At 48.8% G+C, this 14,999-nt stretch overlaps 1 protein-coding gene across 1 annotated transcript; it reads right to left on the bottom strand.

The window, feature by feature from the left end:
* Positions 1–9,926: 9,926 nt before the first annotated feature.
* Positions 9,927–13,874, bottom strand: PLPP6 (phospholipid phosphatase 6). Its single transcript, XM_045028865.1, has 2 exons — positions 13,556–13,874; positions 9,927–12,009 (listed from the first exon to the last, which is right to left on the bottom strand). The coding sequence occupies exons 1-2, from the start codon at positions 13,863–13,865 to the stop codon at positions 11,639–11,641; spliced, it is 681 nt and encodes a 226-aa protein (XP_044884800.1). The 5' UTR covers positions 13,866–13,874; the 3' UTR covers positions 9,927–11,638.
* Positions 13,875–14,999: the final 1,125 nt, after the last annotated feature.

Genomic DNA, 14,999 nt, shown 5'->3' with positions numbered 1-14,999 from the left:
GTGCTTCAGAATGGATTCCTTGAGGACCTGCTCCATGATTTTTCCAGGGACTGAGGTGAGGCTGACTGGCCTGTAGTTTCCTGGATCCTCCTTCCTCCCTTTTTTAAAGATGGGCACCACATTAGCCTTTTTCCAGTCATCCAGGACCTCCCCCAATTGCCATGAGTTTTCAAAAATAATGGCCAATGGCTCTTCAATCACATCTGCCAACTTCTTTAGCACCCTCAGATGCAGTGCGTCCAGCCCCATGGACTTGTGCTTGTCCAGCTTTTCTAAATAGTCTCGAAACACTTCTTTCTCCACAGAGGGCTGGTCACCTCCTCCCCATACTGTGCTGCCCAGTGTGCAGTAGTCTGGGAGCTGACCTTGTTCGTGAAGACAGAGGCAAAAAAAGCATTGAGTACATTAGGTTTTTCCACATTCTTTGTCACTAGTTTGCCTCCCCCATACAGTAAGGGGCCCACATTTTCCATGATCTTCTTCTTGTTGCTAACATACCTGTAGAAATCCTTCTGGTTACCCTTCACATCCCTTGCTAGTTGCAACTCCAAGTGTGATATGGCCCCCTGATTTCACTCCTGCATGCCTGAGCAATGTTTATACTCCTCCCTGGTCATTTGTCCAACCTTCCACTTCTTCTAAGCTTCTTTTTTGTGTTTAAGATCAGCAAGGATTTCACTGTTAAGCCAAGCTCGTTGCCTGCCATATTTACTATTCTTTCTTCACATTGGGATGGTTTGTTCCTGCAACCTCAATAAGGATTCTTTAAAATACAGCGAGCTCTCCTGGACTCCTTTCCCCTCCTTTCTCTACCTGCAATCTCGTCTCATTCACCACAAACCTTCCAGCCCCTGCAACAAATGAGGGTGTTAGTACACAAACAAGATTTATCCCTTGAGCACCATGCATCGTGTCCACTGCATGAGGCAGGGAAAAAACCATGTAAATCCGACAAAGTGGGTATTCACCCACGAAAGCTCATGCTCCAAAGCGTTTGTTAGTCTATAAGGTGCCACAGGACTCTTTGCTGCTTCATGTAATTAAAGACTATCATAATGTACATGCACAGGGGCTGGGGGGAATTAAGGTTGAACAGACATTTGCCAACTTCTGAGTGCTTGGCTTTGCAACCATAATAATGTTCTTTTAATGTAGGGTGCTTTTTTTTTTTTGCATGTAATATAATCTAGTTTATTAAAAGGACAAGAGACAAAATGTCATATGTAAATTTTGACTAGTAGTTGAATTTTTCATGGTGGTTTGATGAAAATTGGGCAGATACAAAGACGGAATAATAAGAATTCCAAAAATATCAATTTTAATGGGATTCTCTCACCTTTTTGTTGGGTTGCTCTGTTCCCCTTTGAACACAGACTCCCTATGGGAGGAACTGCACTTGGACCTATGGGGTGAGCACAGTTGGTACACAGGGGGCGGTAGCCCAGATCCTGGTCTAAGCATGGGAGAAATGCAAAATCCCACCCCAGGAGAGGTAAAGGCACAAGGCCTGGTACCTTAGGGGTGCACTCAGAGAGATCAGGGAGGGACAGAGGTGCAGCTGCAGCCAGCCTTGCAACATGCTCTGTAAATACACAAATCACACTAAGAAAACAGTAGCCTGTGTCACTGATCCCTGCTTCAAACAGGAAGCTGACCTACCAAGCCCCCAAATCTGTCGCCATTTGGCAAAGGGGACATGATTCAAATTGATTTCCTCTGACAAAAATCAGACTGCCCTGAGCAAATGCCTTAAAGGACCAGACCTCAGGAGCAGGCAGGGATCAACCATACCACTACCTCTCTCCCCAGCTGCCTGTGGATGCATCTGGATGGGACCTGGAGAGCTGCATACTCTGCAGGAGACTAACTCTAAGAGTAACCACCCTAGGGAAGTGTCTCAGCCTCCCCATCAATGCTACAGATGATTTGACACCAAAGCATCAAATGGCTGAGTCTGTCTTTTGTGCCCAATGGGTTTTTCATGTGGTTTTGAAAGATAATACCCATGGTTGTGAGTTCAATCCTTGAGGGGGCCATTTAGGGATTTGGGGATTGGTCCTTCTTTGAGCAGGGGGTTGGACTAGATCAGTGGTCCCCAACCTTTTCATCTGGCGGGCGCCAGATGAAGGACCACTGCGGCGGTGGAGCACCCGCCGAAATGCCGCCGAATTTTGGTGGCATTTCGGCGGCGACGCCTCTCGATGACGCCGCTTGCCGTCAACAAGCGACATCATTGAGAGGCGTCGCTGCCGAAATTCGGGAGCGACGCCCCTTGATGACATCACTTGTTGGCGACAAGCGGCGTCATCAAGAGACGTCCCCGCCAAAATGCCGCTGAAATTTGGCAGCATTTCGGCGGGTGCTCTCCCGGGGGCCAGGACGCGGGCGCATTAAGATGCCCCCACGTTGGGGACCACTGGACTAGATGATCTCTGGAGGTCCCTTCCAATCCTAATAATCTATGATTCTATGATAATATGCCATGTGTTTAATTGGTCTGAAATCCAATCCACTGGCAATGGAAAAGGACTAGCCTCTGGAATGGTGTGTGTGGAGCCTTGGGGGAAGCTGTGGCCCTGCTGCACCTCTGGCCAGCACCCCGCACAGAACAGCCCACCCACCTTCCATACAATGTACATATCCCAGCCACCTGAGTCTTCTTTCTTTGATGATATTTTCTAACATGTCTCGCTCCGTCAGCAACCTTAATTGGGACTTTACTGGTGAGACAAGCTATGCTATGTGTTGTCAAAATATAAGAAAGAGACCGACCCCTCAAGTAAGATCTGTTCACCATTAGCAACTCACCGTGCCCGCTGTTTGATCCTGTGTCCATTTCTGACCAAGTAGGAGGTTGCTCTGTTCCCCTTTGGACACAGACTCCTTGGGAGGAACTGCACTTGGACCTATGGGGTGAGCACAGTTGGTACACAGGGGGTGGTAGCCCAGGTCCTGGTCTAAGCATGGGAGAACTGCAAAATCCCACCCCAGGAGAGGTAAAGGCACAAGGCCTGGTACCTTAGGGGTGCACTCAGAGAGATCAGGGAGGGACAGAGGTGCAGCTGCAGCCAGCCTTGCAACATGCTCTGTAAATACACAAATCACACTAAGAAAACAGTAGCATGTGTCACTGATCCCTGCTTCTCTCTCTCCTTTCTCCTGGGCACAGTTTTTCCTTTGACCTTTTTGATCAGATGCCTGATTCCTGGTTGTTTGAGAAAGTCTCTCTAGCTGGGGTAGAAAGTGCCTCTCTGGCTCATCCATCTCTCCTCTGTCAGATGGGGGTTGATAGTTAGTATTACCTGTATTAGCAGACTGCAGCTCACGGCTCCATTGCGCTGGGTGCTACACAAACACAACAGGGAAAGTCTACACTCAAAACTGACAAAGAGTGTGAGAGGAAACTGAGGCACAGAGAGGGGATATGACCTTGTGCCAGTCACCCAGCAGGTTGGGGCTCAGCTGGGAACAGAACCCAGCTCTTCTGACAAATCCAGCCAGGGCAGCAAGCAGTTAATGTTTCACTCATTTAAGGCAGGCAAAGAATGATTTGCAGATGTTATTCAGCGAATAGTTTTGAAGCAATGGATCTGAGAAATGCTGGCAAGTTTGAAGGCACTATGCAAACAGAGGCCAAACTCATCCACTCTGTTGCTTACAGATGACTTGGCCGGCTCCCCTGGGGGCACAGGGCAGCTAATGAGCACAGCTAGCCATGCTGCACAGGCTCAGCATCCATCTAAGCATCCAAAGGGGCAGGGGTGGTTAGAAAGCTTTGCTGAATTAACCAAACATATGACTCTCCCACCCTTGATCTTTATTCGTCCCCACAGCCATCTAGCCATCCCTATGGACCCTCCTCCCTCATACCCTCTACCTACTGTACTGTGGTAACATCCCTTGGGAGAAGCAGCAGCTTGCTAATCCGCCCCAACATCTCCAGGGCATAGCCTGATGGTCCCATTCCCCCAGATTCCCTATGGGATAGTCTAATGGTTCCCACACATCCTTTAAAAGGCCACACAGTTGGATACAGCCAAACAGCTTCTGGATCCAGTTCCTGGGGGAACCCAGCCCACAGTGAGGTATGAACAGAGGGCTGGCCTGGCTGCGCTGCCCTGAGAAGAGGGGAGAGGAGAGAAGCCCACGCTGGACAAGGACATGGGATCGAAAGCAAGGCAGGTGTGTGGAAGAATGGCTGGGCTTTCCTGGCTTCCGCTGGGAATATTTTGAATCTCAGGAGAGGGTTAGGTTTGGGAATGTTTGATGCTCTGGGGAGGGAGACATTTTCCACACACCACCACAGGGTAGAGCAGGGCCCCTCTTGCAGGGGTATCTGGGGACAAGAGCAGATGTGTAATAAATGCTGCCACCACTTGCTTGCTCCATGTCTACAAGGCTGCTCCACACCAGTGCAAAAAATCAGCTGCTCCTTCTCCCCTCTGGCCACCCACAGAGGAGCTGGACCCAGGCAGCCAGAGCAACCCACTCCAGCAGTCCCCTCTCTGGCCTGGGTGAGAGGACCCCAGGCACCAAAGAGGAGACGGCCACCTTGACAACAGGCTCCAGGTCTGGTGCCAACTCTCCCTTCCTGCATGAGACTGGGAAGGAGAGAGGGAGTGTGAGGCAGTAGGGAAGGTGCATGGGGACAGGGATCATTGGGAAGTGGAAACATTGGGAGTGACTGCTTTAAAGCATGATGTGCACGAGGGGACTGACAACCCATTTACACCTTGTTTTATAAGTGGCAGCTGTGCATACCAGGAAAGAGGAACGTGAAACATCAGCTCACATGAGCCACGGTGAGTTGGAATGATAGATCCTTTAATCTAAACAAGGCATCTTAGATTCCACTAAAAAGAACAGGAGTACTTGTGGCACTTTAGAGACTAACAAATTTATTTGAGCATATGCTTTCGTGGGCTACAGCCCACTTCATCGGATGCATGCAGTGGAAAATACAGTAGTAAGATATATATATACAGCCAGAGAACATGAAACAATGGGTGTTACCATAGACACTCTAACAAGTGGAGAGAAAAAAACTTTTTGTAGTGGTAATCAAAATGGTTCATTTGCAGGAGTTAACAAGAAGGTGTGAGGAAAAGTATGGGGGGGGGGAATAAACATGGAGAAATAGTTTTACTTTGTGTAATGACCAATCCACTCCCAGTCTTTATTCAAGCCTAATTTAATGGTGTCCATTTTGCAAATTAATTCCAATTCAGCAGTCTCTCATTGACAAATATAAGTCACAGATATGCATGAATACACATTCTCACCTTATTAGAACTCACTGGAAGACTTAAAACCAGAGAAGAGCTGAAAAACCCAACCTGAGGTCACTACATTCAGATTGACTACATTGCTATAAATCACTATGCTGATGGCTAAGTGCTGCCTACATTTCTCTGCAGGCCTGGAGAGGGGATGAGAGCTCTCCACTCTCAAAATAAGTGCACAATAATATACACAAGAGCTACACACCACAGTAAATAATCTACTTTATTTAAACACTTGGGTAACTAGTTCCTTGCCCGGATGGTCTGACAGAAAATAACTCTTGCAGTTAGGTGAGCTGCGACAATGCGTTTCAAATGAGAACATTTCAAATTCTGTTCTAGCACAGAAATCTAGTGGCATTTTGGATGAAGACGACAGTTTTGCTGAGTTATGCAATTTGGGACATCAGCTGGCAAATGGGCTACATGAATCATTATTTATGTAGTTCAGTAAGACCCAGACCTCAATCCAGGCAGGGTCTCATTGTGCTAGGCACTGTACAGACGTACAATTAAAAACAGTCTCTGCTCCAAGGAACTTACAGTCTAGAGAGGGACGAGATACAGCAAGGGGTGTAGAACACATCAGGGGGAGGAGAGGAAGGCAAGGATGACAGTAACAGGAACACACAGAGCTGCCTGTAGTTCTAACTAAGTGTACCATCTGGAGGTATCCAAGCGTCCAGCCGTAGGCAGGTTACCCTGGGTGCGACAGAACAGGGATCGCTTATGCAGGGATGAACAGGAGCTGGTAGTGGCTGTGAATTGATTTGGGTTGAGCATTCTACACACCAGGGGCAGAAAGGAAGAGGTGTGAATGGCCTTGTGGGAGAAGTGGGTGAAAGAAGCTGCCATTGTTGCCAGAGTGAAGGGGGTGGGTGGCTCATAATGCAGGGGGATGATCCAGTGGATAAGCAGAGAGGAACGAAGATATTAAGGGTCATGCCGTTTCCAGGCAGGGCCACCCAGACGGGGGGGGAGGGAGGGGCACAAGTGGCACAATTTGCCCCAGGCCCCGCAGGGGCCCCCCATGAGAGTTTTTCGGGGCCCCTGGAGCGGGGTCCTTCACTCGCTCCGGGGTCCTGGAAAACTCTTGCGGAGCCCGGGCCCCCGGAGCTTCTTCTGCTCTGGGTCTTTGGCGGCAATTCGGCAGCGGGGGGTCCTTCTGCCCCGGGACCCACCACCAAAGTGCCCTGAAGACCCACAGCGGGGGGTCCTTCTGCCCCGGGACCTGCCGCTGAAGTGCCGGGTCTTCGGCGGCAATTCGGCGGCGTGGGGCCCAGGCCCCCTGAATCCTCTGGGAGGCCATTTCCAGGCCAAGGCCTTTGTGAATAGTTACATTTCTCAAAGATTTCAGTATGGTTCAAAGTGGTTTTGACCGCTCTCAGCCCTGAAGTCTGACCATACTGAAAACTGGTGGCCACAAGGTGGAGAATGCTGACATACAACACACTAAAAACATTAACATACAGCTGGGGAAATGGACATTGCTTATATAGGAAGTACACAGAAATGTACCTAGCAGAGGGGGCTTGAGGTTTACAAACCCCACTCCCAGAGCTGTAGCCGTCACACATTGTACAACACACAGTCCACAAAGTAAATAAGAACACTAGGTGCATTTCAAGCTCCAATAAAAGAGAAGCGCTTAATTTGCTAAGCTAGCAGTGTTAGCCTTGGCTGTGACATTTTATTTTTAAGCTCTGACAATATTACAAATGATGAGAAGTATAAAAATGTAAGATAGTGTGTGATATTGGCCTTTAGGCTTCTAGAGTTAATACATACTTTAAAAAACCACTCAAAGGAATTTAATGTAAACATCTTAGAATTCTTCAACCATTTAGGCCACATTCTACTCCAGTATATCTAGAAATGCGAATGCACTAAGTCCCTCATTCCCCACAGCTGAGCGCAGGAACAGGGAGGGAGGCAGGGGGAGAAAGTAGCTTTAGCCAGCTTTCCAGTCCCCATATTCTGGAGTTGACACAGTCCCACATGTCTACAGCCTGTTGGAGCAGAGAGGTGTAGGGCTGCAATAGTGGAGAAACCCCCTTATGGAGGGAATTACTTCCCAGTGTCTGATTCTGCCCCTTTTATGCCACCAGAGTGTTGTAAAGGGGCCTTAGTAGGATGGAGAATCAGTTCCTATTCTGTCCCGTATCTTCTGACAAGATAGTTACTGTCTCACTCCTGACGCTGCACCTCTAAGAGTCACCCAGCTGGTGAAGGCACGGGGAGAACTTGTAAAGTTCATACCATACTTTTTACAGAATGACTGAAGGACAAATGATACCCTGCAGTGAATATCAGACAAGTTATTGACAGGGATTGCTAAAGGGACACCTTCAAGTTAAAACAAAAATTCACCTCTCTCTGGAATAGCTAAGATAATAGCCAGTAATAGCTAAGATTACTGCCACTGATGCATCAGAGACAAATATTTGTCTGTTTGTGTACTCTTCCTGCATTCTGAGCACATACCAGCACTTTGCATAGAGTCCATTTCCCTTCAGTTTGTGTGGCTCTTTCACACAACGGGGGAGGGGGAGCGAGCAAAGCACAGCATTTTAAGATATAGAAAACTGATTTGAAAGTCATAAAGAATGGCAGGAATGCCACCCAAAGCTACCTTCAGTTCATTTTTTCACCCTGACTAGATTACACTCTGACAATCTCCTTTACAGCTGTCTTCCTTTTAGAGGGGTTGAAGGGCAGATCTGAACAAGCTGAGAGTATAAACGTGCTCAGTAAACCATCTCTAGATATTAGCTACCAGCTATGGCAATTACTGTCACTGCTAGTACTTCCTTTCTTTTTAGAAGATGGAAATGAGGACAAGTCCAACTAGATCTGAATTCTACGGATTTTCTGACCCCACTCCTCTGCTTTCCAATCTGGGCAGGGGATGGAGGCTGTGTTCATATCTGTGTTCGCACTAGTGATGGAAAAGGGTAAGGTGTCCACACTGATTTTTACATCATAAGTAGCATTGTGTAACCTGGCCCACAAGGTTCTGTTGACTTGTTTTGGATCCCTGCAGGATCCTTTCACATGACAACTGGGGGAGCAAAAAACATTTTAAGAAAAATGGGCCTGCACAGTCATAAGAATGAAAACAGCATCTAGTATTTGTCTAAAAGGGACACATGCACACTCCAAGGCTCACTTAAAATCACTTTGTTGAAGCTTTCCAAGTGAATTCACTTTCGGCTGAGCTGAAACACAGCAATGTAAAGCCTCAGTTATTATAGCATCAAAACCAGAGTTAGGAATGAAATGCTTTCAACCTCTTTGTATGGAGGTTGGGATGTGACCATTGACAGGAAATCAGCTGCTCTAATATCTCTGTATCTTCTCAGCGAGGTCAGTTGTTGCCCAATTGCCTTAAAATTGGAGAGCTAATTACATCTGTAACAACATGGGACTGGAAGGGACCTCCTGAGTCAGTGAGTCCAGTCCTCTGCTATCACAAGCAACCCCATGAGATAGTCTTGTTTATAACCTTATCAAGCTCCATCTTAAAAGTAGTTAGGTTGTTTTCCCCATTGCTGCTATTGTGAGGCTGCTCCAGAACCTCCCCCCTCTAATGGTAGGAAACTTTCTTCTAATTTCCAGCCTAAACTGATTCATGGCCAGTTCATCCCCATTTTTTCCTGTGTCAACACTGTCCTTTAGCTTAAATAGCTTTTCTCTCTCCCTGGTGTTTACCCCTAAAGTGTTTATAGAGAGCAATTAGATCCCCTCCCAGCATGCCTTTTGCTAGGCTAAACAAGCCAGGCTCTTTTAGGCTTGGTCTGCACTACTGTGGTAAATCAATCTAAGCTATGCTACTTCAGTTATGTGAATAACAAAACTGAAGTTGACGTAGCTAGGTCCACATACCGCAGTGTCTACACCACGCTGTGTCAACAGGAGATGCTCTCCCGCCAACTTACCTTATGCTTCTTGGAAAGATGAAGCACAGAAATCAATGGAAGAGCACTCTCCCATTGATTTAGCATGTCTTCATCAGACCCGCTAAATTGATGCCACTGTGTCGATTGCAGCAGCGCTGATTTAGGTCCGTAGTGAAGATGTGCCGTTAGTCTCCTTATGTAAGACAGGCTCTCCATTCCCGATTATCCTAGTAGCCCTTCTGTGCGCCTACTCCAGTCTGAATTCATCCTTTTTGAACAAGGGCAATAGCATCTATATCCTCTCCTCTGTCACAGTCTTTACCTTTTAGGCAAGAGCACTGCTGCTCACCTTCAACCTGCAGACTTTTTACGCAACCTAGCACCACGAAGTCATCAAGCTAGATACTAACTCCCAAAGCTCAGAAGTCTTGTTTCTATTCCAAAATATGTTTATCATATAATGCATTCTGGGATATTAGAATGCTTTACTGGCTCCTCTCTTGAGGTAACTCTATGGGATAATACACCTTTGTGGTCACATATCCTTTAGATTAGATTTATAAGGACAAGACAGTTCTCCACACATTCCTACACATGTACATCTTTGATGTACAGGAAGAATGGAGAGCTAGATCACAGATTTGTTATTCTTACTTTAATATTCCCCCCCACCCCACCCCACCCTTCATCTGTAGATCTCTCAGCTGCTTAGGAAAACAGGAATTGCCATACTGGAATAGATTATTAGTACTCCTGGTGCAGTAATTGGTTTTAAGGATACATTACACTGCATGGATTTTTTTAAAATGACCTTAGTTTTTCTTTCCACCAGACCTCTTGCATGAATACAATATGCCCGTAGGAATTTAATTTCTCAAGTAGTTCTGCAATTCCTCTTTTCAATTCAGACACTGTGCCTTCCCTCCACAACCCCAAAAGACTAAATATCTAGAGGGTATTTCCTCCTCACGGGCTATGCAAAGAAACTATTTGCATAGCTTTTCCTTGTTGGAAGCCTATCAGACCCAGAGGGACTTCCACCCAGTGCTCTAGCTAAAGAATTTATTTTCTGACTCTTTGGCTACTTTGTTGATTTCCTTTTCATCGCCATTCTACATGACAACATTTATGTTCTTTCCTATTTGTCTCACCAAGTGTAGAACTGATTTTGCTTAGCTACATTCAGCTTCATACAATGGAGAAAAATAACAAAATATAGTTTGGCGCACGTCATTTCTACTGTAATTTTGATTGTTGAATAATCCCATGGAAATCAATGGGACTAGTCACAGGCTCACATGTTGAAGCCTCTTGCTGAGTTGGGGCCTACATACCTCAGATCAGGATCTCCATGTAGCTTATTTATTTTTAAAGACCTAAAAAGTCTACACCACATGTCCTCATATAGCATTAACTGTTTGCATGTTGTCTGCCTTTCAACTGAGAGGTAAAGGGGAGTAACTGCTTGAATGCCCTCCTCTGATGACAGAAGAATACATGAAAGGGAGCTTTGCTTACCCAACTGCTAGGAGAGCAGTGACAAACCGCACCCTGCCTAAAGGAGAGCTGGTACAGACACCCCAGAGCTCAGGGTATTAATTCCACGCTTTATTAAAACCCTATTTGTGCATTTCCACTCCCAAAACTGCCATTTCCCAAGGTATTCAAAACCAGATGCCTTCACCTTTCCAACAAGCCACCCACTTGACAAAGTGAAGCTCTGTAACTGGAATGTGGCTGGCAAGCGAGGGGCAGGCTGCTTCAGAAGGAGAAAGAATTGATTTACAAAACCTTGGTAATCTCAACATTATAGAAGAGGCAGCAGAGGAAGTGCATCCACCCCACGAGTCAGAATAATGTACTAAAGCCACTAGGGGGCACACCCACTATTAATCAGCCACAACAGCACCAATCAGTATATTTACAGCACATAGTTACTTGCTGAAAACTGTCCCTATCTAACAATATTTGTAAGAAGTTACATCTACTATTTATGCTATATGAGACAGTAAGCCAGTTATACTACAGGCATCCTCTGCTGTGTGCTGATTTACAGTATTTCTACTAACCACAAATCTTACTGATGCATGTTCTTAAATACCAAGAAAATAAGAATTAGCTGCTTGGCTAGTGTGCCGATCTCCATCAACTTCTACAGCACCAGGAGATGTGGAGTGATTGTATCCTGGGATGGTCAGTGCAACCGTAGGGGCTGGCACATGCTTCGGCCCAGCAGCAGATTGAGAGCAAGATGGCACCAAGAATAGCTTTCCAACAGATCTCGTTTTGTCCCAACCTGAGTCCACATATCCCGCAGAATGAAGCATGATGTTGCTGATATCGTCAGTCTTGCTTGTCAGATGAGGCTTATGATGATTCTTTCATCCAGTCCCGGTTCACGCTCTCTATGAAGCATAAGACACTGCAAGGTGTGTCTCTTCCTTTTCATGGTGGCCATCACTGATTCCACGCTGCAAAGAGAGCAGGTGCACTAAGGGGCGACAGCCAGAAGTATTTCACCACATTGTATTGCATGTAGCCCATGATGAAGCCAAAGGCCACGTCTGTCACGTTGTGTCTACCCAGCATGACTCTGGAGATGCCCACAATGATGGCCCATAGAACCACCAGGACCCGCAGAGGAATGGCGAGCACCAGGTGGTGCAGGACAAATCTGCACACCATGGCAGCTCTGGTAGCATGGCCTGATGGGAAGGAATATTTGTCCACTGAGATAGTGACAAACATGTCCATCTTGTTGTGAGTGGGACGTCTTCTCCTCACGAGCCCTTTCACCATCGCCACCAGGACTAAATCCAGCACCAAAGCTAGGAGACAAATACAAAGGGGTCATTTTCCATGTCATGTGTCACAGAAGTTAACCAAAAAGAACCCAGGGATAAATAATGCTGCTACTGAAACCCAGAGTCAAAGTAATAAGCAAACAAAATATTTAGGATGAGGACCAACTCCATCTGCATGATGAAAATATATATGTGGGCAGAATATAGCATAGGTTTCTTGGCTGTGTATCTGTGTGTACCTACAGCCATCCTAGTGCCACCTGGGGCTTGCTGCAGTATCATGCCCTTTGCTGCCGTATCATGCCCTTTGCTGCCACCTGTCTCCCCCCACTAATAGTGGGGGTCCCAGACAACCACCCCAGCACCCACAGCCTGCCCCCACCCAGAACTCCACCGGCCCAAGTTTTAGTTAGGGGTATACAGTACAAGTCATGGACAGGTCATGGGCCGTGAATTTTTGTTTACTGCCTGTGACCTCTCCATGACTTTTACTAAAAATATCCGTGACTAAAACATAGCCTTCCCTTAACTGTGATTACATGCTGAGCAATAGGCAGCTGGCATCAGCTCCTGGCCTGCTGTTACTGAAAACGAAATTGGCAATAAAGTGATGATGAAAGTGGTTTGCAGGCATTGCAAAAACACCACATAGTTTCGGATGAAAGGCAGTCTCCAACTGGGAGGGTCTGGAAGCTGTAATACCAGGGCATGCTGAAGGTTAGGATTCGGGTGCATTGACACAATTGAGTGGCTCAACCAAGACTATGATTACATGCTGAGCTGTAGGCAGCTGCACTATTAGTGCTTCAATTACTTTCATAAATACTAAATTCATCCACTTAAGCCACTTCCAGAAACCCTGTAAGCTGGACTCCCCACTGAAGGTTAGGATTTCCAGCTGGGGGATTCAGGTGTACCTTAGCTCATAGCACTATGGCCATATAAATCTAGATTATCAGGACCTGCCCAGATATGGAAGAACAGCTGTTTCATAGAAACAGAAGAAAGCATGTGCCACCTCTGCAGAAAACTGACATCTCATCCCAAGCATGTCCGAGATCACTCCAAAAGTGCTGTGTCCCTAAGATGACTGAAGGGACATTTGTCTGAATTGATCATGAGTCAGAATTCCTAGCCTGGCCCCTCGGTTAGGACTCTGCCATGGCGAGGGAACCGTGTAGATGCAGGAAGACCTGGCAGCCAGCTTGCTGAAGCTGTCCCTGTGGCAGCAGCTTTGGCAGATCCCTGTGGGGCCGGGGTTGCACGGCACACTGGTTGCGCAGTGCTGAGCACAGCTCCTGCACTGGAGCACAGGGAGGCAGGGCCCTGGGAAGCTGGCAGAAGACTGGCACGGCTGGGATACCAACACACGTCAGCACTGGCTGGTATATGCCCTGCTGGGTGACTTGCCCAAGCTTGGCAGCGCTGGCCCAGCCTGGGCTCTCGGGGAGCAGCTCTCAGGGCAGGGGACAAGGGTGTGTGACTAAGCCTCTCCCCTGCCCGCTGCTCTGATGAGCCTGGGCCCCGAGCCAGCCGCGATGAGAGGGGAGAGGCGCCCCCAGCCCCTCACCAAAGAGCAGGTTGAGCAGCACCTCGCGGCCCGCCGGGCTCTCGCTGCGGCCCAGCCCATACAGGGTGCCCGCCAGCCAGGGCACGCCGTGGCCGGACACCTCGAGGAGCCGCAGGAGGGGCCTGGCGCTGCCCCAGGCCGAGCGCTCCCCGGCGCACACGCCCAGCTGCCGGGAGAAGCGCAGGTCGGCGGCCAGCAGGGAGCGGAACGCCACGGCCGCGCAGGACGGGCTGGGGACGGGCGCGGCGCGGCGGGACGGGCTGGGGACGGGCGCGGCGCGGCGGGACGGGCTGCTCCGGGGGCTGGGCATGGCGGCCGGGCACCGACCCGTTCTCTTCTCCTCAGCGCCCGCCCGGCGGCGACAGCCCGGCCGCCTGCTCCTGCTTCCGCTTCCGCCTGCCTCACGTGACTCCGCGCGTCCTCCTCCGGTCACCATGGAAACCGGGAGGGGGCCCGGACCTGCGGTGCGGAATGGGCGGGCCGCGGGGACTCCGTCTAGTCCTTCCCCATGGGGTGGCATTGCAGGGCGAGTCCGTCCTACCCACTAAGGCAGAGCAGGGTGGGGTGAGAGTGGATGGGCCCAGGGAACTAGGGTGACCGGATGTCCTGATTTTATAGGGACAGTCCTGATTTGGGGATCTTTGTCTAATATAGGCTCTTATTACACCCCCACCCCCACCCCCATCTTTCACATTTGTTGTCTGGTCACACTGTGGGGGACTCTCATGCTGCAGGGCAGGATGGATGGGGTCCTACCCTCTGGGGTGGGGCAGGGTGTTGTAGAGGAAAGCTAGAAAAGGTCAAGCCCTCTAAAGTATCAGAAACCAGAAGACAAAGAGAACCTCAAATCTATTGGTTTTTTTGTAATCTCATGATTTTAAGCCAATCTCATCATAGAATGTGAGGGTTGGAAGAGATCTCAGAAGGTCATCTAGTCTAACCCCCTGCTCAAAGCAGGACCAATCCCCAAACAGATTTTTTCCCTAGATCTTTAAATGGACCCCTCAAGGCTTGAACTCACAGCCCTGGGTTTAGCAGGCCAATGCTCAAACCACTGCAGTCCTCTTTGTTGCCTCCCCCCTGATCTTTTGGGGCATGATTTGCTACCTTTGAATGTTTGGGGTTGGCAATACTAGAAATCAGGACCAGGGCCGGCTCCAGACCCCAGCAAGCCAAGCGCGTGCTTGGGGTGGCATGCCGCGGGGGGCGCTCTGCCACGGGGGAGGCTGGGCATGTCGCCGGGAGGGCGGCAGGTGGCTCCGGCGGACCTCCCGCAGGCTACGGTGGAGCATCCGCAGGCATGCCTGTGGGAGGTCCACCGGAGCCGCGGGACCAGCGGACCCTCCGCAGACACGTCTGTGGGAGGTCCACCGGAGCCGTGGAATCGGCGACCGGCAGAGCGCCCCCCATGGCATGCCACCGTGCTTGGGGCGGCGAAATCACT

Source organism: Mauremys mutica, chromosome 8, assembly GCF_020497125.1.
Source record: "Mauremys mutica isolate MM-2020 ecotype Southern chromosome 8, ASM2049712v1, whole genome shotgun sequence".
Taxonomy (NCBI): Eukaryota; Metazoa; Chordata; order Testudines; family Geoemydidae; genus Mauremys; species Mauremys mutica.
This window is presented reverse-complemented; position numbering and strand designations above follow the sequence as displayed.